At 40.9% G+C, this 24,307-nt stretch overlaps 3 protein-coding genes across 4 annotated transcripts; all 3 read left to right on the top strand.

Moving 5' to 3' along the window:
* Positions 1-963: 963 nt before the first annotated feature.
* On the top strand, positions 964-11,074 carry LOC119659099 (sorbitol dehydrogenase-like). The gene is made up of 6 exons (XM_038067021.1): positions 964-1,125; positions 9,557-9,590; positions 9,653-9,873; positions 9,961-10,428; positions 10,502-10,623; positions 10,826-11,074. The coding sequence occupies exons 1-6, from the start codon at positions 1,072-1,074 to the stop codon at positions 11,013-11,015; spliced, it is 1,089 nt and encodes a 362-aa protein (XP_037922949.1). The 5' UTR covers positions 964-1,071; the 3' UTR covers positions 11,016-11,074.
* A 3,713-nt stretch (positions 11,075-14,787) lies between these two features.
* On the top strand, positions 14,788-15,656 carry LOC119659101. 2 transcript variants are annotated; one of them, XM_038067024.1, is made up of 2 exons: positions 14,788-15,006; positions 15,083-15,656. In XM_038067024.1, the coding sequence occupies exons 1-2, from the start codon at positions 15,003-15,005 to the stop codon at positions 15,547-15,549; spliced, it is 471 nt and encodes a 156-aa protein (XP_037922952.1). In that variant the 5' UTR covers positions 14,788-15,002; the 3' UTR covers positions 15,550-15,656. The 2 variants fall into 2 exon arrangements, with proteins under 2 accessions (XP_037922952.1, XP_037922951.1); XM_038067023.1 differs by having other exon boundaries at positions 14,802-15,006; positions 15,061-15,656.
* A 3,107-nt stretch (positions 15,657-18,763) lies between these two features.
* LOC119659100 lies at positions 18,764-19,511 on the top strand. The gene is made up of 2 exons (XM_038067022.1): positions 18,764-18,887; positions 18,943-19,511. The coding sequence occupies exons 1-2, from the start codon at positions 18,804-18,806 to the stop codon at positions 19,441-19,443; spliced, it is 585 nt and encodes a 194-aa protein (XP_037922950.1). The 5' UTR covers positions 18,764-18,803; the 3' UTR covers positions 19,444-19,511.
* Positions 19,512-24,307: the final 4,796 nt, after the last annotated feature.

Here is a 24,307-nt window from a genome sequence, read left to right as displayed (position 1 = left end):
TGTGCAAAGTAAGTCGAGGCATCTGGGAGAACACTGAGATGCAAAGTTGAAAGATTTGGAAGTAGGGAATATACTAAAGTTCCTGACGGTTATATGCTTGCTTGAGATACTTTAATAAATAGATATTAATCGGTACACTATAAGCAGAAAAAGGGACACAATAGTTTTTTAAGGACGCGGTGCGACTTTCCCTTGACAGAATAATAATAATAGAACTGTTAACGCATCGAGCGGGAAGTAACAAGTTTTTAAATCCTCTTTTTTCAGAGCATCATATACGGAATTAGAAGAGTATTTTTGAAAACTTCGCTACCAACGTCATCCCATTTCGTATCTGCAAGGAGAGTGAAATGAAAGATTCTTCTTCAACTTATCATCCTCACTAGAAACAGTATAATCTGTACTCAATGTCACATGGAACTATGGAGGCTGGCATGGTACTTTCTATCATCACGATGTGCTCGTCTATGGTGAACTCTAAATCTATTTTTGGACTCTCTCTCTCCGTTCAGATGATGGCTTATTGGGATTCATAGCTACAATAATTGAACAGATATCAAGACAGTTTGGATTTATGTGTTAAGTTGTTATGATTTTCTGAATGCTTAGTTTTATGAATCTAACTGACATTAGGAAGCAGTTAGGACGTAGGCTCATAGATAACAACAGTGTTCAAACCATGCTCACATCAACTGGACTTAGTGTATGGCTGAAATCTCTTGATAAAGTCAAATGAAAATGAAGGAAAATATTAATGGAAAGTCTTTTTTTGTTTCCTAACATAATCTGGCCATAAAACCATTAAGTGGACTAAGTTCATAGGAGATCTGCCACTTCAAATCCTCCACTTTTCTTCAACATCATTGCCGTCCGATTACTTGACTGAGCTATAGTGTATTGAGAACTCTCAGAGTTCGACCAAGCTCCATGCCAATGTGCTTCTGATAGAAGCTTATGTACTTGTCCAGGTTTAATTCAGTTCCAGCTCGAGTACTATTCACATCTACGGTATCTTACTAGAGTCGCGCAGTCAGATTTGATAGAGCTCATTCAATAGTGAACAGTGATACCATGGCTAAGGACAATCTAACTGCAGTTCTATATGGCGTGGAAGATCTGAGATTAGTAAGAAGTTTCTGCTTATTAAGATTTATTTAGTGAAGTGTATCTTTGTTGCTCAGAAATTCTTCATAGAATGCAAAGTTTATTGAGGCAATAACGAATGGGAAACTGTTAGTTGCTTTTTAATAGACAAACTTACTTCCCTCTAATGAATATGTAAGGCTGTACTGTTATTAACTGTTCGAAAAGGAAATTTTGTTGCATTGATGGATATGATGATGATCACGATACAATCATTGGAAGTTTGTTTATGGAAGCCATAAAGGAGGAGGAGTTGCATTTGTGAAGTGTGCAGTGTGGTATCATCAAGGTTATGAGACAATTTAAGATGACATTACATAGGCACCGTAAACCTGCATTTTGTTGATAATTACTGTTTAGATTTTAGCCTATCTTGTACTTTGATCACCTCCCGTCATAAATTGTAATTCATTCGCTTAATCTTTCTATCATTATTTGATATTCACTCTTCCACACGTTAATCGCGGCTCGATATAAAGTATATCAAGCTCGAGGCCCACTAATAATCGGCCAATTCAACGTGTATCCTAGACCAGACGTTAGTTTTTCCCCCAATCCACCTTGGGCTATGGTTGGTCTTGTGACTTTATTTGATTTGTTCTATGCGGTTCCCGTTTCCCGACAGAATTCATCGTTTCTCCGTAACATTTTCTTACGAAATAGAAAAGATCATTAAGATTAAGATGCAGTTAAAGTGGTCATTTGTCTCCCTCCACACTCTGTACAGTAATTTTTATTATTTGTGGAAGATAATTATCAGCTTTACGAAACAAACATCCATATCTGTTATATGAGGGATGTAATTGTGCTATCGTTTCATAATATCCAATTTATTTATTGTGATGGAAGTTACTTGATTTTAATAGCTATCTCGAGTGGATATCGATGTGTCATAGGCAACTTTTTCTTTTTCTTCAGCCTTTGTCCCGTTCACAAGCGGGGTTGGCTCGTGATGATTGGTTCCGCCATTTGGTTCTATAAAATGCCTAATCTAGATGCAATCGCGAGGCTTTTAAATCCCCATCCAGCGTACCAAGCCACCATTATTTCGGTCGATTTTTTTGGTCGTTCACCATCGACTTCGATATGCAGACCAATTTTGACAAGTGAATTCTCGTTAGCACGAATTTCGTGAACATACCATCGAAGACGCCTCTCCACCAATTTTTCCAAGATTGGTGCAACCCCATAGTCCCTCTAGTCCAACACAACATCTTCGTCTCCATTACCGCAAGGCGCCGCTCATTGCCTTTTATAGTGGATCAACACTCAGAACCATAGAGAGCGATAGAACGGACAAATACAAATCACAACTCGCACTTTTAGGAAGAGAATTATGGAGAAATGGATCGATAACTAGCGGGACAGCATGTATCATTCCACTTTAAAAATTTTGAGGTGGTTCCTTTTTGACCTTAGTAAGTATTTTATCATTTCGATGTTTTATACAGGCAAGCTAGCTGTATGTACGAGGCTGCCAGAAATATGGTATATATGCATAAGTGAGAAAAAAGTCCCTGCCTTAAGCCAGTTTCTTCGGAACTTTTTATTCAAAATCTCATAAGGTCCCCAAAACCGGTTCGAATCCTAGATGTTTCTCACAAATAAATAAATTCACTTCGCAAAATTTCTGAAAACTACGAAGAAATCAATGCCCATTCAAAGTTCATCTTATATTAGTAAAAGGTTCTTTTTTTACCCCCAGTCTACCTCTTATCTGTGTAACAAGTTGATAAGGGAGCATTCACGTAATAGATCAGTTATTTTTGAAAAGTAAGAACCGTGAAGGTCACTTTGTCTAGTATCGTCATAGTGCCTATGGGCCTTACTCAACAACACTATCTATATTGGTCGAGTAGAAAACAGAATTGTATTTAGAATTTTTCATTCGCCAACAATACTTTTTTCACCATTAGAAAGCTAAGCCTACGCTTTTAACACGTTGATTGCCCATGATAGATACGTGTGTAAAAGAAAAGAAAATCCAGAATTGAATGAATTCAAATCTTTTCTTGGATTATTGTTTCTAATAGGATTTATAAGGAATAACATAGTTGATTATTAGAGACAACAATATCGATGAAACTAATCAAACCCCATTTTCATTAACCTGTAGCGCACCGCTTCGTTTTTAGCAGTATGTCAAAATTTAATGCCACTGGTATAACTAAACCTTCATGTGGAGTATAGCGTGTCAACCATACCTACGCGCTATTGCTATCAGTTCCTGGCAATATGCCTGATACATTCCCACAATTGTCCAAGGTACTTATACTCTTCTGGACCACGAAACTCTAGAATGACCTACTCGCCGACGATCCCATGGTAGTGTGTTCAATAGGATGGCAATCGATGGCATAATCTGCAGTCAGTTCCACTGTCTGATCAGCACGTCAGGGAAATCTGGCGGACGCGGGCGAGGTTCTTCCTTTATTATTGTTACAGACCGGAATACTCCAATGGCACGACGAAGACATGAGTGAGATGTAGAGCAGCATCAACTTCTGGTTCATGCTGAAGTAGTTGCTTTTCCAGCCTAACACTCATCAACATCCTCGAGCGATATGTTTAGAGTCTAAGGACAAAAAAGTTCTGCCCATGCTGAATGACAACCGGATCGGGGATAGGCCCGGCCGTATTGAATATTGAGGGGACGACACTCTGTTCCCCTGCGAGCAGATAGTAACACATAAGCGACTACTAAATGCTGACCCTTTTGGAGGCCGATGTCAGCAGGGGGACGCGCGGTCGCGGTGGGAGGTGAAGGGCAAGGGGTGCCCCCCCCCCCTATACATTGGAATGAAAATTACCTCAAAAATAAGCTTATTTGTAATTCGAAAATAGCCCTTTTCTGGGGTGTCGTAACTCCAACAAAAGTAGAAATGTGGGACCTTTTTCTTCTTTCTATATATTCTCTTTACCCTCTCCCTCTGCGGGGGTATGATTGGCAAACTCAACTTCACCACGATAATATAAAAATAACCCTCGGTGTCAATTTTTTTCCTAGTAACCACTCCTCCTTCACCGTGATGCTTGGAAACAAGAGCCCCACCTCGAATGACACTATCCGCTCATCCGTCAACTCCACATCCTTTGATTTCATGATAAGGTCCTCTCTATTCCTAATGGTTTTTAGATTCAATAGTACTCATAGCTCCTCAAATCTACTTAGTAGCCACTTGACTATATTTTGTGTGGGCAAGTTTGTAGCTGCTTTAATTTCCCGCAATTCGTTGTTACGTTTTTAGATCTGAGGTAGACCCTTTATTCTTGGCAGCACGCGGTTGGGCATTCTCAATTAGGCTGGGTTTTGCAACAATGTTGCGTCGAAACCCTTCTTTTCCACCGCATTTCCCTTTTGCCCGCTTTTAAATAAAACATCGGATTTTCTTTCGGTTTCTTTATAATTCTTCCTTATCTTTGCGCTATCCATAGTTCCTTTAGTATAAGTTTATTACATGAGGAGAGGATGTCAGCCACATTATTTCATGTTGCTTTTTTCAATTCGTTGTTTTCAAATTGAATGTCGGCCTCAATATCAATAACGATCTGTTCCTTCGGCAGACTCGGTTGCCAGAGTCTCAAGTTTCAGCACATGTTCAATAGTTCTTCCTGGTCCTCAATGAAAGTTTGTTTTGTTTTATTAATCATGAAGTTCGGACTCTTTTCTGATCCATTCGGGCTAATCTTCTCGCTAGATGTCCTCAAATAGTTAATAGTTTAGTTTTTTCCCTTAGGTTACTCTTTTCCGAGTCTTTTTCTATAGGAAGGCCTTCTGAATCTTGTCTACAGTGTTAGTCATATTCCCTTTTCTTCTCTCGATCTATCGAGTTTTAATTGGGAACTATATGCTATGAGAATCATCCTGACTAACTGTCTATAGAGGTGCTCAATTGAATTTTTAATTTAAAATTGGTTTATCGAAGATTCTTGCTTGTTCGAGTTTGATATTTGTGGTTGTACTTTATCCTATCTATCTGTCTGTCACATGCACTTTTTTTAGAAACGGTTGTACCGATTGAAAGGTGGGAACTACGTCCATTCATGCAGTGAGTTGAATCGTTCTATGTGGAACAAGGAGGATGTCCCCATATAAGCAAAAGTGGGGTGTCCATTTTTTCCATCGAATATAGTCATGTTGGGTATCAAATCAAAGGTCTCGATTATTACTTTCCAAATCAAGTCCTGGTTTTGAATCCAACTGCGAAATAGGGGAGTAAGGGGGTCATAAAGGGTCACTTAAATTAAGGAAGTCCTATTATTATTAACTAAGTTACAGAAGGTCAAAGTTGCCTCTTTTGGATACGTTCACTATGAGTTATGTATAAATCAAACCACCCGAATATTGTTACATGAAAGATCAACAAAATCTTTCATACCTGAAGCGCCGAGTTTTCGGTTTCCCGACTTGTTTATATTTTAAAAGTTGATTAGTTATCATTGCCATTTTTCTATTAGAGATGAAAGTAATTTAGAACGCAGAATAAGAGATTATGGTAAAATACAATAGCAATTTTTGTTAATTCGAAAGTATGCAACATAAATCATGGGAAATATATAATCTTCAACAACTGCTTGAATAATATTTAGTTGCAAGTGCAGCTCTCAATATTTACTTTCCTACCTCACAAACTCCATGTTTTATTTTCTGTAGAACTCTGAGAAATGCCTGCAAACGCTTATAATCTCTTAATGCTAGCAATAAATTAAAATATACAATTTATTTAATCTGTGTGATTTTACAAATGTACACGTTGCTGGTGCAGTTTCATCCATTCAGAAATAAATTCATAACTGATAACCTGATGACATACCATATTAATTATCAAAAGTGAGAAACGTATCGTTAAATAAGAGCTTAAGTTGATTTAATGGCGACATCTGAACAGCTTGGTGTTGTTTGATTTTCATTTTGAAAGGATCTCCTGGATTTAGATGCATGATCAGACAATATTTTGTATTTGTTGCCAATATAGAAAAAGTTTTGAAGGCCAAGGCCATCGAAAGGGAGAATGAGTGTGATTCCCCTGGCTTAGATAAAGACTTAAATGAAATTAGCTTCATTTTACAATTTTAGTGAGGGCCTGCATGGATTTCATCCTGGGTTCAAAATTTTCCCCGGAGGGCATCAAGGGTTACATATTATGATATTTTAGGTCATGTTGCACGGCTTAGAGTATGAATACAACATAACTAAAATTATAATTACATTAATCAATAAATTCGTTTTTGAAAATGGAACTGAAGGACGCGGTTATTGAACCAAGGAAACTGAAGAGAATCCATCCTGGCGGTCAATGGGGTTAGACCTAACGTGGGAAAGACGTCTTCAAGGGTAGGGCCATATAATTCGCGCTGATGAGACCTGATTAGTTAAGATTAGCCTGAGGATAAAATTCAATAGGAAACGACCAAAAGGCCGACTTAAGTAACAATTGCTTGATACGCTATATGGTGATCTGAGGGCCTCCCAGTCGCACAAGGAGATCAAGACGGGCTGACTCCTTTACTGAACGGGACAGAGACTAAAGAAGATGAAGTCGATGAAAAAAAGAATATGCCGACAAAACTAGTAACACTAAACCAAAACTAACCTTGACCAATGTGTGGTGCTAGATAGATACTATATATCCTCTCTAACCTGGTCCTACAAAAATTATATATATTTTTTACACTAAATGTAAATATTTTCACATATTTGGCATTGGTGGCATTCTTTATTGACGGTATGACCTTATCCCAGGAATTCGTGATGAACTGCGCTAAACTACGTAGTTGAAGAAATGGCATGCTTTGTACGATTGTGGTTCATGTGACTGCTTTTATTGGGATGATTGGAGATTCGTTTCAATGTCATACCTTGCTTATGATTGCCAAAAGTGATGATCCTTTTGAGCAAACCTCTTCTGCGTGATTCTCATCCGCAGGGGCTTCGAGTAGCATCAGTTCTTGTTAAAACGTGGTCTCTCCAATCCCGTCTTTCTTGTCGAGAACCAGGTCGTCGGGGAGATTTAGATTCTCCCCGCACACCAGATTAGCAGGGTTGGCAGCAAACTCCTCGCGGCTGATGTACGCAGGCCAAGCAGAACAAAAGGCAAGACCTACGATCAGGATGGTTCGCCGCGCGCAATAATTGCTGCATTGCGCGTCCCATTGGACTGTGGTATGTGGTTATCCGTCGGGATTTTAATCAAGAAGCTTTCTAAGCTCTAAAAAGAGAGTAAATTCGAATGGAATTTACTTGGTCTGTGATGATTACGGTGGAAACACCAAAGCGCGGAATCCATTCTCAACGCTCTATACTTTTGGCATCCATCGCACCTCTGGACCAAGAATTCACTTCGTTGTTCATGGAAGGCCACAAATATTTGCTGGAGACTAGCTGGTTTCTTTTCCAAATATCGGGATAAGCAAGATCGTGCACCGAGCGAAACACTTCCTTGCGGAAAGCGTCCGGAATATATGGTCTAGATCCCTTTTCGGCGATCTCACAGCAGTTAGAGGAGAGTAAGCCGAAAATAGGGAACTCCTAAAACATTTATTTTGAGTCCGACTACGCGCTCGGAAAAATTGCATCATCCTTCTGGGCCGCAGCGATTGACGAAAAATCGACTGCGGTGGGGATGCTGATCCCAAAGATCCCAGACAAAGTATCATCGGGTAAGTTATCTTTACCAGACACATGTTGAATGTACGATGTAAACTGACTGCCTTCAAGGAAAAAACGGAAGTGCTTGATGCTCAGGTACGCGGGTAATTCACGACCATAGGCGCTGCAATTCCGTTGAGCGGGACTCAATTGTCTTGAGAAGAAACCCAACGGTGGCCAGCTTTAATTCACTATCTAGTGAAGAGCAGCGCTTGGTGCGATGTCTGTTTTTCATACCCAAGAACCTTCTAAGATTTCTGACCGTCTTTGGTAGCGCCAAACTCACGATCCATTGCACCTTGTCGTGCCGGATTGTATACCGTCAAGGGTGATGGAATATCTTTCTGCGGGGGAAATCTGCACTTTTCATCGTTAGGAATTAGGATATTGGCAAGAAGGCGTTGAAAAATGGGCTCGTGGATGTGCCAAATGCTTGGACTCGGTGGAAGATGCGATCAGAATGTCCTCTTAGTAGACGAAATAGAAGTTCAAGTGGACGAATTTTTGGAAAGTTTGCGTCGCGTTGCACAGATCAAAAGTCATCCGTGTTAACTCGAGTTCCAAATTACTGTCTTTGGAATATATTTGGAACCTACAAGGATTTGGCAATAAGCATTGGCGAGATCCAAGATAGAGAAAACACGACAGTTTGCTAAATGGTGCACAAAGTCTTGAATGAGTGGAACGAGGCACCGGTCTGAGCATCTATAATCTTGACCCGCCTAGATGGAGTGGAGATGACGAACTGGCGTTGGAAGTTCTGCATGTATCCTGCTTAGGTAGTTATTCAAACTCTCTCTCTCCTTCAGTGAGCTTCTGGGGTTGCAAAGGATAGACCTTAGAGAAGATTGGGGAACCAATAGTGTCCCTGTGGTGCTCAACATCATGCTAAACTGGCTGAGATATACTACATTCAGTACTACCGATATTTTTGGAAGAGCGCGCGAATGCGTGGGTCGGCAACGTCCTCAAAAATGATGGAAAGATGTCAGCTAAAGTGAAGTGCCACGAAAAAAGTTCTACGCGAGCTAAGACTCACGTCCATGGGCTATTACATTTAGTGGCCTGGTGGTACCAGTGGCGTTCAACTACCCGATTACCCATTTCGTGAGCTGAACGTCGAATGTGGTCGCAGCTACTCTCTCACACGCCAAGCATTCAGTCTAACGCATTTCAACAGTATCTGGTGGTAATGCCATATTAACTGTTCTGTTAAGACCCGCGGAGTGCCGGAATAGATTGAAATGGTGAGATAGCACCTGGTTTGCCACAAATATTATATGCATTTACGTTCGGAATATGATCGCCATTGCTCCGGGGATTGAACCCATCCATTCTAAGATTTATCGAACATACCCCTGGGACCTATTATTCTTACATCAGAATATTACACGCGACGGTTTGAATGGCCATTTAGTGCATGAAAAAAACTTGCTCTACATGTGTTTCAGTCCCACATACGCACATTTGATGGATATCCGCATCTTGTATACGGAAATATAGTCTGTAGCATGCGGAAAGTCCGCGTCTCTTTTACTTCGTTGGCTGACATAAAATCGAAATTTTAATCGCCTCCTTAGAAGCTCAGAAACAATAGCCAATTCCTTTACCAATATGGCTAATAAACAGGACAATTTAAGTGCGATACTCTATGGTGTGGAGGATTTAAGATTGGTAACTTACAAAATTTTGTTCTGTATCCATCATATTGATTTTCCAAATTATTGTCCGACCTAACTCACATTTCACATTTCTTTATTTTAGGAACAACGGCCGATTCCTGAAATCAACGACAATGGTACGTACTTTGATTTCAAATCAATCCCCAGATAAGCTAACTCAAACCTTCCTATATTTTAGAGGTTCTTCTTGAAATGGATTGTGTAGGAATTTGCGGTTCCGATGTTCATTACTTAGTACATGGACGCATTGGTGATTTTGTTGTGGAGAAACCAATGATTGTGGGACATGAATCGTCAGGAGTTGTTGCAAAAGTTGGGAAAAATGTGACGAATCTGAAAGTGGGTGACCGCGTTGCTATTGAGCCTGGCGTTGGTTGCAGGCTGTGCGAATTTTGCAAGGTAAGTGACTAATTACAGATTCTGGTTCAGGAAACAAAAAAAGACTCAGTTCAGTGCTTTTACCAATGAAACTCCTTCTGTACACAGACCGGAAAATATAATCTCTGTGAAAAAATGATTTTCTGCGCAACGCCACCAGTTAATGGAAACCTTTCGAGATACTATAAGCACGCTGCCGATTTCTGTCACAAACTACCACCTAATGTATCAATGGAGGAAGGTGCCCTTCTCGAACCACTTTCGGTTGGAGTTCATGCATGCTTACGTGCTGGAGTTGGGCCTGGTTCTGAAGTTCTGATTCTAGGAGCAGGACCTATTGGCTTGGTGACGCTACTCACTGCCAAAGCCATGGGTGCAACGAAAATTTTGATTACTGACATGATACAAGGACGTTTGGATGTGGCCAAAGAGTTAGGTGCGACGCATACCTTGCTAGTGTCGCGGGATTTAGATGAGAAGACAATAGTGAAGAAGATACATGAGGTTATGGAAACTGTTCCGAGCAAAACTATTGAATGTTGTGGAGGAGAAACTACGTCGAGGTTGGCGATATTGGTGGGTGTCATTTTTCTTTTCTTTAATATTTTGACACTCTTAACTTTCGCATATTCTTCATGTACGATTGAAGGCTACGAAATCTGGTGGATGTGTCGTAATAGTTGGAATGGGTCAGGCTGAAGTAAAAATTCCTTTGTGCAACGCTCTGGTCCGGGAAGTCGACATTCGTGGAGTTTTCCGCTATGTTAACGCGTAAGTTTTAATATGGTGACACCAAGTGAATTAACCTGGTTTCAATTTACAGTTCTTTTCTGTACTTTCTTTAGATACGAAAAAGATATGAATAGCATTATTGGATTCATGCATTAGAGTCATTCATATCTTTGCTTAAAATCATAACCAAATTGAACATTTTTTTTATGTACAATCTATAATTTTTCAAATATTTTTTCAGTTACCCCATTGCGCTTTCGCTTATTGCTAGCGGAGCTGTGGATGCTAAAAAGCTGGTTACACATCATTTTGATATTACGGAAACAACAAAAGCTTTTGAGACATCCCGATATGGTCATGGAGGTGCGATTAAGGTCATGATTCACTGTCAACCACGTGATAAAAATAATTCAAAACCGTTTAATTCGTAGCTTTACAGAATTTATAAGCTTTTTATAGATAAATAAAGAAGCTGATATTTTTTTGTAGATTTTACCTGTTACCCATGATATAGTTCGTCCTTAAACAGTGAAATAATTTGTTCCCAAGGCTCTATTTGTCTTTCATGCCAGAAAAACTCGTACGCTGGGTTCAATTGCTCTACCACGATCCGAAAAGTAAAGTTGGAAATGTGGCGGGTGTATCAAAACCGTTGTTTTGTTCATCAAGGAAGCGCCCTCTCACCACACCTCTTTGTTCTTGTTATGGACACCGTCACACGGGATATCCAACGTCCAGCGCCCTACACACTGCTTTATGCAGATGATGTTTTCCTAACATCTGATAGCGAAAATAATCTCGAGTAACTTATCCAAAAATGGAATGATTGCCTCATGCAACACGGTCTCAGATTGAATATAAACAAAACTGAATTTTTGACGACCGATCCCCGTGAAACAGGCACAATCACTGTCAGTGGCAGTGATCTGCCCAGAACTGAGCGATTCAACCTGTCTCCTTTTTGGTCCAAACTTTAACATGAAACTTACTCGAACCTATGAAATCATTTCCTCAAATTTTTAGAAGTTCTGATGGTATTTTGCCAACTCCAGGTGCTTTGCGACCATTTCGATGATGGCCGTTTTTGGATCCCTTCGAAAATTGTATTCTTGAATTTTGAAATTTCCTGTGCAAATTGCAGGAAACTATATAATTTAGGAAACATTTCGAGGAAGCAGAGTTGGCGGGAAAAGAGCGCCATGGTTTTCAGATCAAAGGTAGCGGAACATCTCGTCCTAAATAAACACATGGCTTCCAAGTAGAGCGTAAGGTTGGTGAAGCACATAAGAGATACAAGGAAATTTGATGTGATCAAAAGTCTAGAAATTTATAGAATGATGAACTCTTCAATAAAGCGCTATAGGAACGTGGTAAGCCTGCAACAAGTGAACGTATATCCGGTGTTGATTAATTCTTTACCTACCTTACCGCCCTGGGGTTAGGAATACACTTAAATTCCTTCCTGCTTATTGTAAGAGGCGGCTAAAAGAGATAGAAATTTGTGGGCTAACAACCTGAAAATTCCAATACTTTACTGCTACCAGAATTTCAACAACGCCTCAGATGGGAATTGACCTCACAGCTACGACCTTTCGTTATAGAAAGCGGACTATGATTGGTTTCTGGAATGTGCGCACGCTCCTCGACAACGATATCGAGGGTCCTTAGAATACTCGTTTTTCGCAATATGAACTACAATTCCAACGATATAAGCTGAACCGTCTGGGCCTTAGCAAAGCAAGATTGTAGAACTCCGGAGAGTACTCCTCTCTCTCTTGTGGCAATATACTTTTGTACTCTGGAGAGACAAGTGGTAGCAGAGAAGAATATGATGTCGGGTTGTTTCTGACGCTACCGCAAGACGCGCTCTCTTGATCAGGCAGGTTTCTCACAGAGTTTTGACTGCAAGATTATTTTATTTTCAAAATAATTTTTGTTTAGAACAAATATCGAACATTGTTCGAGGACACAGTCTTGGCATAATACCAGTTGGGTTGCAACTGGCCGACATCGTACGAGCAGTCAGATTGACCAATTTGCGATCAGTAATAGCTTTAGGAGTTGTCTTCTGGATGTGCGAAAGAAGGCAGGCACCGACATCGACTTTGAAACGGATCACCATCTAATAGTAGCTTACGTTCGCTTAGGGTTGCGTACGCCACTTCACGCAGGGCTGGAGAAGTGCACCCCACTAAGTTCAAAAGCGCCCGCTTATACAATCCAGCTGTCGCTCAACAATGGGGGAGCTGTCTTGCTGATTGGGCGGCAGATACCTTCAGTAAACCCTCTGAGAATATTACATTAGAACCCCATGAAAATGCTCTTTTCTCAGGTGCTACGTAGGTCATTGGTCCCGCTTCGAAGGGGCGTCATAAGATCTGACTGAATGCGGATCCGTGGAAGGGGATTGATGAACGAAAGAGATTGAAGGCTCTATTGGCCGCTGCAAGTGATGGCTGGCGTGACGCATTTGAGCCCCGGTACCGTGCGAAAGGCCGAGAAGTTCATCGCAGTGTGCGCTGTCACAAAAGTGACTTTGTTATTATACTGGTAAGAGAAGCCGAAACTTCCGCAAATCGTAATGATATAAGAAGGCCTAAACTTTCGTCCTGTGAAGGACGACTTCTCCACCACGATGATAAGCAGCTGAAGGAAGGAATGTATCGCTGCACTTGCAATTTTCGCAGATCTGTTACTTCCACTCTTACGGAAATCCTGGTTGTCCGAGACCTTTGCCAGAGAGTCGAAGAAAGGCATGATCGTTAAGATTCCCAAGAAGGGCATACGTCTTGAGTGCGACACCGACTTCGAGGAGGATTTCGATAGCGTGAACAGAGAGTGTATCTGACGTGCTCTACGCAGCAGAGGCATTTCGGAGTAACTACATAGTAACTGTTATGATGGTGCAAAATGTCACGTGACGCATCGTCCTGCATCTTAGATATATTTGAAGTCCAAAGTGGAATCTGCCAGAGTTGCATCTTGTTACTGATATTAGTTTTTCGGTTTATCGATGACGTTCTTCATGCAGCCCTGTCTTAAGGACATAGAGGAGTTCTATGGACTGCGATATTTTTCATTAAACATCTCCACTACGCTGATGGCATCATATAATTCAAATGGTCAAGAGGCTGACGATTTCGTACGGAATATGGGGATCACCAATTATTGGGAGTGCAAAACAAAGAGAATTAACTCTGGGGACTGGCAAATTTGTACGAATTAACCGGAAATACGAACAATCGATGTACGTATTATCGGGATTTCACTGTGTTTGAATAATGACAATTGAAGTGTTTTTTTATCTGCATATGTGCATTACCTACATATAAATGTGCCATGATAAAATCTATATACAAACGCTTAATTTTCAAGTATTTAAGGGGGTCAACCCGAATGAGGGCAGTTTTTTGTTTTTGCTTTTTCATGGAATTTTTTTAAACCGAATAAAGATGGAAATGCGAATTTGTCACCATAGATTTATTAATATCTTGAGTATACATAATAATTTTTTTCTGACCGATATCGTTACTCAATATCCTCTCAAAAAAAAAGTGTTTTTCGGGTGGCATGCTAGAGGGCACCTGCTCATCTTAAAGAAATTAATTATTAAAAAAATCCAAATCCAAAGATAAATTTTTGATAACATGTTAACCTTTTTTTGTAAATTTTGGTGTTTGTTCACGCCTTCCTTAGCGTATAGGAGAACAGCCTGATGAGTCGAAATTATCCTAGTTTTCGGACCGGTAAATTCGCTCTTCATTACGATTATCGACATAAAGGTAGGACCGTATCTACGCTATGCGACGCGGCGCGGCTACAGACTGCACTGCCTGTCAAAATATCTTTATACGGCTTTGTAGGCGTGCGGCGTGACATCCAGTAAAGCAACGCAACGCGGCTGAATTGCCTGGCAGAAAATGTTTTGCAATTGAATGCTACCATTTTTCACTTTTGGTTTGTATCCACTTGTTAAAGTGTCAAAACGTAAAGTTGTTTGTAGTTGGTTGCCGTGCTAGTGTAATATAGGCATGCCACGTCGCGGTAGTTGTGCTGAATGTAGTGTTGCGGTGCGTAGCATGTATGCGGTCGTACCTTAAACCTGACATATGGCACTTTACCTATTTAGCATTGTAATTTCGGAATGACTTGGAATATCGAAAAATCACGGGATGACCCCCTTAATGTTGATAATTATTTGTAAAGTTTATAATAACTTCTTTCATAACATCGCCATCAAAACTCAATTTGGTATTTTTCCAAATTGTCTTTTGATTAGTTGCGTATGAAGAGGGCTCGTCAGCATTATATTCTCATCAGAGCACATTCAAGTATTGCATCGATAAAATGAGTTTAAAACTTTTTCAAATAAATTGCTTCCTATTTTTAATATTTCTCACCATTGCTTTGGGTGATCGATGGGTGAGATATTTTCAATATTTCTATGACTTGATTATATAAATTAAATTTTATTAGAATTACGGATTGAGTTTCATAGGAAATAGCTGCGCATTTGTGAAGCTGGATTATGGAAAATGTTCTATTCGAAATGTGAACAAGACTCACGCCGATGCTGATATAATTATTAAACGCACGTTTCGACAGCCTTTCATGCAATTATCGGTCCTACAAATATGCACAAAGAGAAGAAAAACGGTCATCCTAAAGCGGAAATTCGAATTTTGTAATGAAAAGATGTTCCTGATGACTGACTTTTTTTCACTTTACGTTGTTTCTATAGTAAATGCATTTTTCAATGGTGCCAAGATAACATGTCCAATAACGCCACGGACACTCTCAATTCGAAGTTTTTCATTGAACTCCAAAATTGTTCCTTTGCAATTATTCTACAGACCTGATTGCGTCCTAATAGTGAATGGAACATTTTTTGAAGGGACCGAAACATCTAATTTTCTTATTGGTTCGTTTGCTTTAAAAATGAAAATTGAGAGAAGTACTTCTTGAAATATGATGGAATGCGGTAAAATCAAAGAGAATAGAAATTAATAGCAATTATTATATCAGTGAAAGGTTTAAAAAGAAACAGAAATACATGTGCAGTACAAAAAATATATATGTATATATTAACTTGAAAGCTCAAGCGTGACAAATTAAGTATGTAACGCTCATCTACGGAAATATCCCGCGTAGCCGTTAGCATCCGACGAGAATCCCTCCTGAAGCGGGAGAACCATTGTCTTTGGGGAGAAAGGGCGGGTGAAGGGCCGCCTGACCTTTCGTTGGAGTAGGGGATAAGTTTACGGGAGGGAGGGAAATATTGTGGAGGAATATGTTAAAAAGTTCGGGGCCTAGAATGGATCCCTGAGAGATTCCAGAGTTTACCGGGAAGTCGATGGAATAAAGTCCATCAAAGCGCACGTGGAAAGTTAAGTTGGAGATAAAGTCTCCAAGGATCCTGAACAAGGGGAGGGGGCAATAGGTTTGAATTAGTTTGCAGAGCAAGGCCTCTTTTCAAACTGAATCGAATGCCTTTTCAAGGTCTAAGGCGCAGGCTACGGTGCAATGCCTATTTTCCAGGTGATTGAAAATGTGGTCTTGCGGGTACAGGATTGCCTGTTCGGTGAATCTGAGGTTTCCGAAGCCGAATTGATAAAGTGGAGTGATAGAGGAGTAGTCCCTATTGAGTTGAAATAATGGGATACGTTCGAAGATTTTTCCAGTATTGGAAAAAAGACAGAGATGGGACTCAAATCTTTAAGATCGCCCGAGCATTCCTCCTTAGGGATAGGTATTAGGAGGGCTGATTTCCATGATACCGGGAAGTGTTCGTTGTTCAGGCAGTTGTTGAAGAGAATGGCGAGGCGTGTCGATTGTAGTTTCGAAGGCAGAGTTGAATTTCCAGATGCAAGTTTCTAGCTGTAGATGCAGAGATAGGCTGAGGGCATGGTGGTCGAAGTGGGCTGCCAAAGAAGAGCAGCTAAAAACAGACGCTGAAAGATTAGACGAGATTATAAAGCCGCCTAGAAAGGAAGACTCTCGAGGAGAGGATCGCACTCTAGCGTTAATGATGTTCACGCTAAGGAGTGGGCCTGACTGGAATTAATCGAAGAGCACACTGTCGCACGCTGCCGAGGATGAAAGTATCGAAATATGCCGCTATTCCCCAAAGTTCGGACACAATTGGATTGAGGTGGCGACCTATGCCGCCCGGGAAGTATAGAGAGCCGATTAAGACTCTGAGGACACCTCGGTCCCTGACAGATAGTCTGACCTAGGCAAACAGGCAGTTTGATGCCAGTGCAGCCGATGGGATGCTATTTGCCCTTTGTTCCGATCTGACTAGGATGGCTGTGCCTCTGCCCACGTCATTCATCATCATCAACGCCGGCCGGCATCAGAGCTACCGGATGTTTGTCAAGGACTTTCCAGATAGACGCATGACTGTATGAATATCCACGCTCCAATGGTATCGAGTCTATATACGTAGTTCGCTGCTTCCCGTTTCACCTTCAAGTGAATCGGAGCTAGATTTAGTATAGCTTCAAGTGCCGTAGTCGGCGTAGTACTCATTGTTCCAGTAATACTTAGGTAACCAAGCCTATGAATCTGAATCTGTGTTAACAACTTCCTGCTGTTAGCAAAGTTCAATCTCGGCCACCAGACGATGCATGCATACATCAAAATGGGTTTTATTACGGATGTATCCCAGGACTTACCTAGCGCAGTCCTACCACATCAGCGCAATCTGCAGGATTTCTGACATTGTTCCCGGATATGGTGCTTCCACGTTAATTTGGAGTCGAAATGTACTCCTAAATACTTGACTGTTTGTGCCAGCTGGATTTCCCTGCTAAAGTGGGTAACTAGTCCAGTCTTCTGAGCGTTCACCGTGAGTCCATTGCGGAGGCACCAACTTTGGATTCCATGGAGAGTTGCGTTCAAGCGGTCACACACTGTGTTCGCAAACTTGCCGATAATTACCACGGCTAGATCGTCCGCAAATGCTTGCGCGAAGACTTTTTTGTCCTCCAAGAGCCACAGGGTACCCATTACCAGGAACTCGCATCACAAATCGCCGCAAATAAGGCATAATTGAAGGCATCTTCGATGTTCATGTATGCGCCTAACACGTATTTTTTCGGACATCGCCTTTTCAATTTTTGCTGTGAGATCATGGTGTCTTGCCTTTGTGGATTTAGCTTTCTGCTAGGCGTGTTGCCTATGATGCAGTGGCTACTTCGGAATGGGTGTATCCATTATGAACTGATTTACTAGTCTTCCTAGTCCTTTTAGTAGAAAGGACGTTAGACTGATCAGTCGGTAGTTTTTTGCATCTCTGTAGGTGGGTTTCCCTGGATTCGGAATAAATATCACCTTCACATCACGCCAGTCAACTGGAATATAAGCGGCTGCTAACATGCACGAGATATATTCCGAATATGTAGACCCAGGGAATCCATTCCCTCTATTACTAGCAAAGGAATGACACTATCCGGACCTGCAGACTTGTATCTATGGAATGAGTTGGAGTTAAATGCCCATTTTACTCGCTCCAGTGATACTACTTTGCATGTCAGATTCCAGTCTCTCGGTTGAGGGCTGTATGCACCTGCCGGCCCCGAGATTAGATTTTGGATGCTACCTGGGAAGTACACTTCAAGCAAATGATCTGCCGTTTCTTCATCGCTTTCTCTGTACCTCCCGTTCTGCAAACGTAAATAACCCAACTTCTGGTTACGTTTTTTAACAAGAATCCGCTTCAGCTTTGAAGTTTCCTCAAGAGTTAATCTCTTCGCAAAAGCATTTCCTTGATGATCGTTTAGCCGATCTTATGCTCTTCTTTAGAGTCTTCTGTGCCTCTTTATAGCGATTCCAGCCAGCGGGTGTGCAGTTGTGCTGAATGTAGTGTCGCTTTGCATAGCGTATATGCGGCCGTACCTTAAACCTAACATGTGACACTTTACCTGTTTAGCACTGTAATTTCCGAATGACTCGAAGTATTAAAAAGATTACTTTTCCCAAATATTCTACACTATGTATACCTGGATACAATTGATTGCAAAAAAATCGATTCATCCGGGTTCGGGACACTGGATGACCCCCTTAATGTTGATAATTATTTGTAAAGTTGATGATAATTTCTTTCATAACATCGCCATCAAAACTCAATTTGATATTTTTCAAATTCTCTTTTGATTAGTTGGGTATGAATGGGCATGTCAGCATTGTATTCTCATCAGAACACATTCAGATATTGCATGGACAAAATGAGTTTAATAGTTTTTCAAGTAAATTGTTTCCTATTTTTAATATTTTTTACCATTGCTTTGGGGGATCGATGGGTGAGATATTTTCAACATTTCTATGACCTGATTATAATAAATTAAATTTTCTTAGAATTACGGATTCAATTTCATAGGAAATACTTGCGCATTTGCGACACTGGATTATGGAAAATGTTCTATTCGAAATGTGAATAAGACGCACGTCGATATCGACATAATTATTAAACGCACGTTTCGACAGCCTTTCATGCAATTATCGGTTCTACAAATATGCACAAAGAGAAGAAAATCGGTCATCCTAAAGCGGAAATTCGAATTTTGTAATGAAGGGATGTTCCTGATGACTGACTTTTTTTCACTTTACGTTATTTCCATAGTAAATGCACTTTTCAACGGTACCCAGTTAACATGTCCAATAACGGCACGGACACTCTCAGTTCGATCTTTTTCATTTAGCTCCAAAATTATTCCTTTGCAATTGTTCTACAGACCTGATTGCGTTCAAATCGTGAATGGGACTATTTTTGAAGGGAGCGAAACACCTAATTTTCTTATTGGTTCGTTTATTTTGAAAATGAAAATTGAGAAAAGCAGAGTCTTGAAATATGATTGAGTGCGGTAAAATCAAAGAGAATAGACATATATATATATATATATTAGTGAAAGATATATGAAGCGCAGAATTATTATACAAATACAAAATATGAATGTTCGAGAAAATCAGTTCATCCCTCAAGAATCGTGTTAAAATCGAATATATTTCGCGTGAATAGGAAGAAATCAACGTCTTTCCTTTTACTCAATGTTTTGAAACTTTCCAAGATGAGGGGCGAACCCTCTATTAAACCAAGACAGCACAACCAGTCGGATAGGGAAGAAAAAGATAATTCTAGGGAATTGTAAAAACTACCGTCTAAAATCGGCTCTTATCCCGCTGACTGTGTCAAAAAATATGGCGTAATTGTTTTTAAGGTTTTGTGTAAACACAAAACCTTATTAAAATCGGTTTACTGTCTGTCTGTCTGTCTGTCTGTCTGTCTGTCTGTCTGTCTGTCTGTCTGTCTGTCTGTCTGTCTGTCTGTCTGTCTGTCTGTCTGTCTGTCTGTCTGTCTGTCTGTCTGTCCGTCTGTCTGTCTGTCTGTCTGTCTGTCTGTCTGTCTGTCTGTCTGTCTGTCCGTCACACGCATTTTTCTCGGAGACGGTTGTAGTGATTGACACCAAATTTGGTGGAAAGCTGGGAACTGTGAACGCTCACGCATACAGTGAGTTACATCCTTTAATGATGAATTTAAGGGGGGGTCCCCATACATGCAAAAGGGGGGTGTAAATTTTTTTTTCATCAAATATAGTCATGTGGGGTATCAAATTAAAGGTCTCAGTTAGTACTTTTCGAAGACGGTCTTACTTTTGACATTTGTTGAAAAGGTGGGGAGGGCGGGGGGTTGAAAGTGACCATTCCTCATTCCTCGCCATTCTCAGAAACTACCCAACCGAAAAATCTGAAAAAAATCAAGAGGCTGCCACTGTATGGTGCCTGGGCTCCGAAATACCTTCCATACTGATATCTGCACAAATAAAGTTAATAATAGTATATTACTATAATTTTTAGTAATTCGCTCCAAGACCCCCCTTAAGTTCATGCTAGGACTACGAAATTTCGCAACAATATAGGATATAACATAGAGCACGATCTTACCAAGTTTGGTGGAAAATGCACTATTACTAACAAAGTTATAATACGTCAAAGTTGTCGCTTCTTTGCAAATTCAAGACTATGAATGTCAATATCATCCGAAAGTGTATATTCTCACATAATATATGCATATATTACGTGCTACGTACCAAGAAAAACACAAAACCGTTCGTACCTGAAGCGTCCAGCTTCCGGTTTCCCGGCTTGTTTTACTTTTTCTCTTTCAAATTCGTAAAAATATAATAAATGATATTGGCTCACTCAGTTTTTGATTTTCTCCTAGCTTCCATTTGGACTTTTAAAAAATGAGTAGACACACCCAAGTTAGGGTAAGAACCCCGAAAGTCGATTTGTTTTATCTAAGACTAAGGTAAATATCGGACGGGGATGCAATTAATTGTAATTTTTTCGCTTTTTATCGCATATTTCGAGTTTGCTGTTTTTCTCCATTTCTCGTATATTGAGGTTTTTGCGTTTATGAAGAATTTGAAAGATCATTTTTGAAATTCAACATTCTATCGGAAAATCATCCTGACAAGAATTTCCAATTAACCCATTAATTAATTTAAAATTATTTATTAATTAGATAAGACTAAAACACCTTAGCCCACAAGAGTAAGTACAAAGGTGGGCAGGCTGTGGCCTCTGGCGCTTCTCGTGGTTTCTCCTCTTGATATTGACATTTGGACTCGAGTGGCTCCGCTTCGGCCGTAGTGCTTTCTTCTCATAAATTAAAGTTAAGTTTGTCCAATATCATACGACAACAACGCGGCAGGCGCTTGCGGCACATCCACACCTCTCGTGGCGCCGTGGCGATTTGGGTGCCACCGTTTTGGCGGCATAGCTCGCACTCTCAGTTTCGTCCGTTGAAGGCGTAGTTCGCGCACGCGGACATCATAACGTGCTCGAAGAGTGTTCTTACATAAAGTTGAAAAGCACCCTCATCAAGCGACTGTCGGTAAGTGAGTCAGTAAAGCTGAATGGTGGTGTTAGCAAACCCCATTGACAAGATCCACGAAATGCATGCACGCACCGTGGCCGGTGAATTGTCGAGTAAGGCCGCGAGCCAAATTACTGAGCTTCAGCAGACAGTGGCCACCCTCGCGGTTACTGTCTCCAAGCTAGCGGCGACGGTGCAGCTTTGCGTTCGGAAGCTGAGTCCTGAATCTGTTTGCGGTCTGCTAACTGAAATGGGCGATCGAGTAGTCGCGTGTCGGGGGCCTCAACGAATCCTGCGATTTGCCGATACCACCGCAACTTCGGGGGCACGTCTCAGTCTTTCCACTATCGCAGAGTCACAAGTTGATCTCGCAACAACTCAAAATACACTTATAGCTACAGGCAAATGGACGTGGACCTGGGACTTCGACGAACATTTTCATGGCGTATGTTATAGCAGACATTAGCAAAAATACAGCAACATAACTACCGAAAAAAGTCTCTTACAGCCAGCTAAGTATGTAATACAGCACTACATCCATGCCACTGGCTCTCCTATCTTTTCGAAGGTGCGTCCATTACCACTCCACAAGCTCACTGTTGCTAAATAAGAAAATGACATACTTTTAAAGCCGGGTATTTGCAGACCATCAAATAGCTGCTGGTCTTCTCCACTACACATGGTCACAAAGCCGTTTGCCGGGAAGGGAATTCCCGCCGAAGTCATTACTGATCAGGGAATCCGGTTCAAGTCTACGTTATTCTCAGAGTTACGCAACTCTACTAGGCTCCAAACGTCATCGGACGACTGCTTACCACCCGGAATCTGATGTGTTCTATGGATCTGGGATGCTGGAACGCTGGCATAGGACGCTAAAAGCCATACTCGCTTTCGGTCAAGCAGCTTAGCAGGGCAGAGGCAAGGCAGCATCGGACCAGATCAGCAGTCCTCTAATTTAAACCGTAATCCAGCCTAAAGTTTTCGGTGAAAAGTCGTTTCATCTTCACCTCTAAAGAAGCTTCTTACCTAAAATAACTCCCAGAAATATTTATTGCTTATACTGTTGGAACTTGTATTAATTTCATTTCATTTTTGCAGTTCACACAAACGTAAGTTGATTGACAGTATAATCCACAGAAGTTAAGTTAGCAAAGTTTCTTAGGAGCCTTTTGTCTTCTAGAGTTGCGTTTTCTAGTTTAGAAGCCAAGAAAAAAATAAAAGACTCGTTGGGCTTCTCATGTTGCTTGTTCGTTTACACTAGAGGAGTACCACCACCCCAGTGCTTTCTCGCGAATATGGCGCTAAACCAGACATACCAAATATTTCAGGGTGAATGATGTTGGAGCTAATTTTTTTGATCATTCCGGACCACAACCTTTCACTAAGAGATAGGCACATAGCTTACAGCAAAGTTTGCCATACAAATATTTCCTAGAAGTCGGTGTAGGTTCTTTATACCATTCCGAAATGTTCCAAGGTAATTATACCTTCAAATTCAAATTTCTCTTCAAATTTCTTTTCTTTCCATTGAACCACTGGCTAACAAATACTCTTGGAACTTCAACTATGAAAAATTTCCGAGGTAAGACGTTATCATCATACAGAGAATGGAAGAACTTGCTGATGTAGCTCTGCCGAAACTTCAGCGCGTTGTTAATGCCTATATTCATTTTTTACGCTCGCTGTACAGAAAAGGAGCTGCTAGGCAACTGCTGATACCCTCTCCCAAGGCTGATGCAACAGCGTTGCAAGATATGCACTGGACAGGAACCGGCTTCCTGGAAAAGAGCCAACACATCATATATTATAGCGGCCATCCAGTAAACCATGTACCCAGAGAAAGTTTCCTAGTCAGCCAGAAAATAAAACCTGCTATTATCGTCGAGTGGAAAAACGACTTCACAAACAGAAAAAGGAAGCCGGGAACCAACAGTTCTGTGAACTCGAGAAGTACAGGGAGCGACCGCATCGACAACTCGCAACGAAGCATTATCTGCCCCATACATAAAAAGGGAGTTACCACGCAGTGCAGCAATTATAGAGGTATCACGTTGCTGAGTACCACCGATAAGATATTCTCCGCTATCTTGCTAAGCCGGATAGCCTCATACGCTCAGAACATCATTGGCCAATACCAAAGGCGCTTCACTCCAGGTAAATCATCAACATATCAGATTTTCTCTCTCCGGCAATCGATGGAAAAAACTGTTGGAATATGGCCACCAATTGACTTCAAGACCCCATACGATAGCATGGCCAGGGTTAAATTGTATACACCCATGAGAGAATTCGGTATCTCGACTAAATTGATAAGACTGACTAGGATGACCCTCACCAATGTGCGAAGCTAGACAAAAGTAGCAGGATCACTCTCGAGACCCTTCAACATCATCAATGGTCTAAGACAAGGAAATGCCCTACCGTGCACTCTTCTTTTTAACCTGGTCCTGAAAAAAAGATCCACAATGCTGAGGTAAATGCGAGAAACATCACCCTTTAAGTCCAACCAACTACTCGCCTATGTTGACGATATTGACATTATGCGCAGAACAACCCGAGATGTGCAGTTTACCTTCATCCGTTCGGCACGAGATTTTCAGTTTCACATCAATAAAGGCAAAACGAAGTATATGATGGCAACGTCAGCACCAAAAACGAAAAATAGGAGACTACAATTTGAGACTCTTATTTAGGGTTGAAAATCACAACCCATAACAACTTCTTGTTTTTCTTTAGCCTTTGTCTCGTTCACAAACGGGATCGGCTCGTCGTGATCGGTTGCGCCATTTTATTTTATCAAAGGGCCCTATCTAGCGTATCAAGCGACCGTTGTTTCGGAGGGCC

The sequence above is a fragment of the Hermetia illucens genome, chromosome 6, assembly GCF_905115235.1.
Source record: "Hermetia illucens chromosome 6, iHerIll2.2.curated.20191125, whole genome shotgun sequence".
Taxonomy (NCBI): Eukaryota; Metazoa; Arthropoda; class Insecta; order Diptera; family Stratiomyidae; genus Hermetia; species Hermetia illucens.
Note: the sequence above shows the minus strand (reverse complement) of the source record. Positions and strands in the feature narration are given on the sequence as shown.

Bases quoted from the DNA above. Each gene is read 5' to 3' on its own strand.
- LOC119659101 (XM_038067023.1), top strand. From the start codon at position 14,932: ATGAGTTTAAAACTTTTTCAAATAAATTGCTTCCTATTTTTAATATTT. The intron at 15,007-15,060 runs GTGAGATATTTT...AAATTTTATTAG, and splicing joins TTGCTTTGGGTGATCGATGG to AATTACGGATTGAGTTTCAT.
- LOC119659099 (XM_038067021.1), top strand. From the start codon at position 1,072: ATGGCTAAGGACAATCTAACTGCAGTTCTATATGGCGTGGAAGATCTG. The intron at 9,591-9,652 runs GTACGTACTTTG...CCTATATTTTAG, and splicing joins TCCTGAAATCAACGACAATG to AGGTTCTTCTTGAAATGGAT. The intron at 10,624-10,825 runs GTAAGTTTTAAT...ATATTTTTTCAG, and splicing joins GTTTTCCGCTATGTTAACGC to TTACCCCATTGCGCTTTCGC.
- LOC119659100 (XM_038067022.1), top strand. From the start codon at position 18,804: ATGGACAAAATGAGTTTAATAGTTTTTCAAGTAAATTGTTTCCTATTT. The intron at 18,888-18,942 runs GTGAGATATTTT...AAATTTTCTTAG, and splicing joins TTGCTTTGGGGGATCGATGG to AATTACGGATTCAATTTCAT.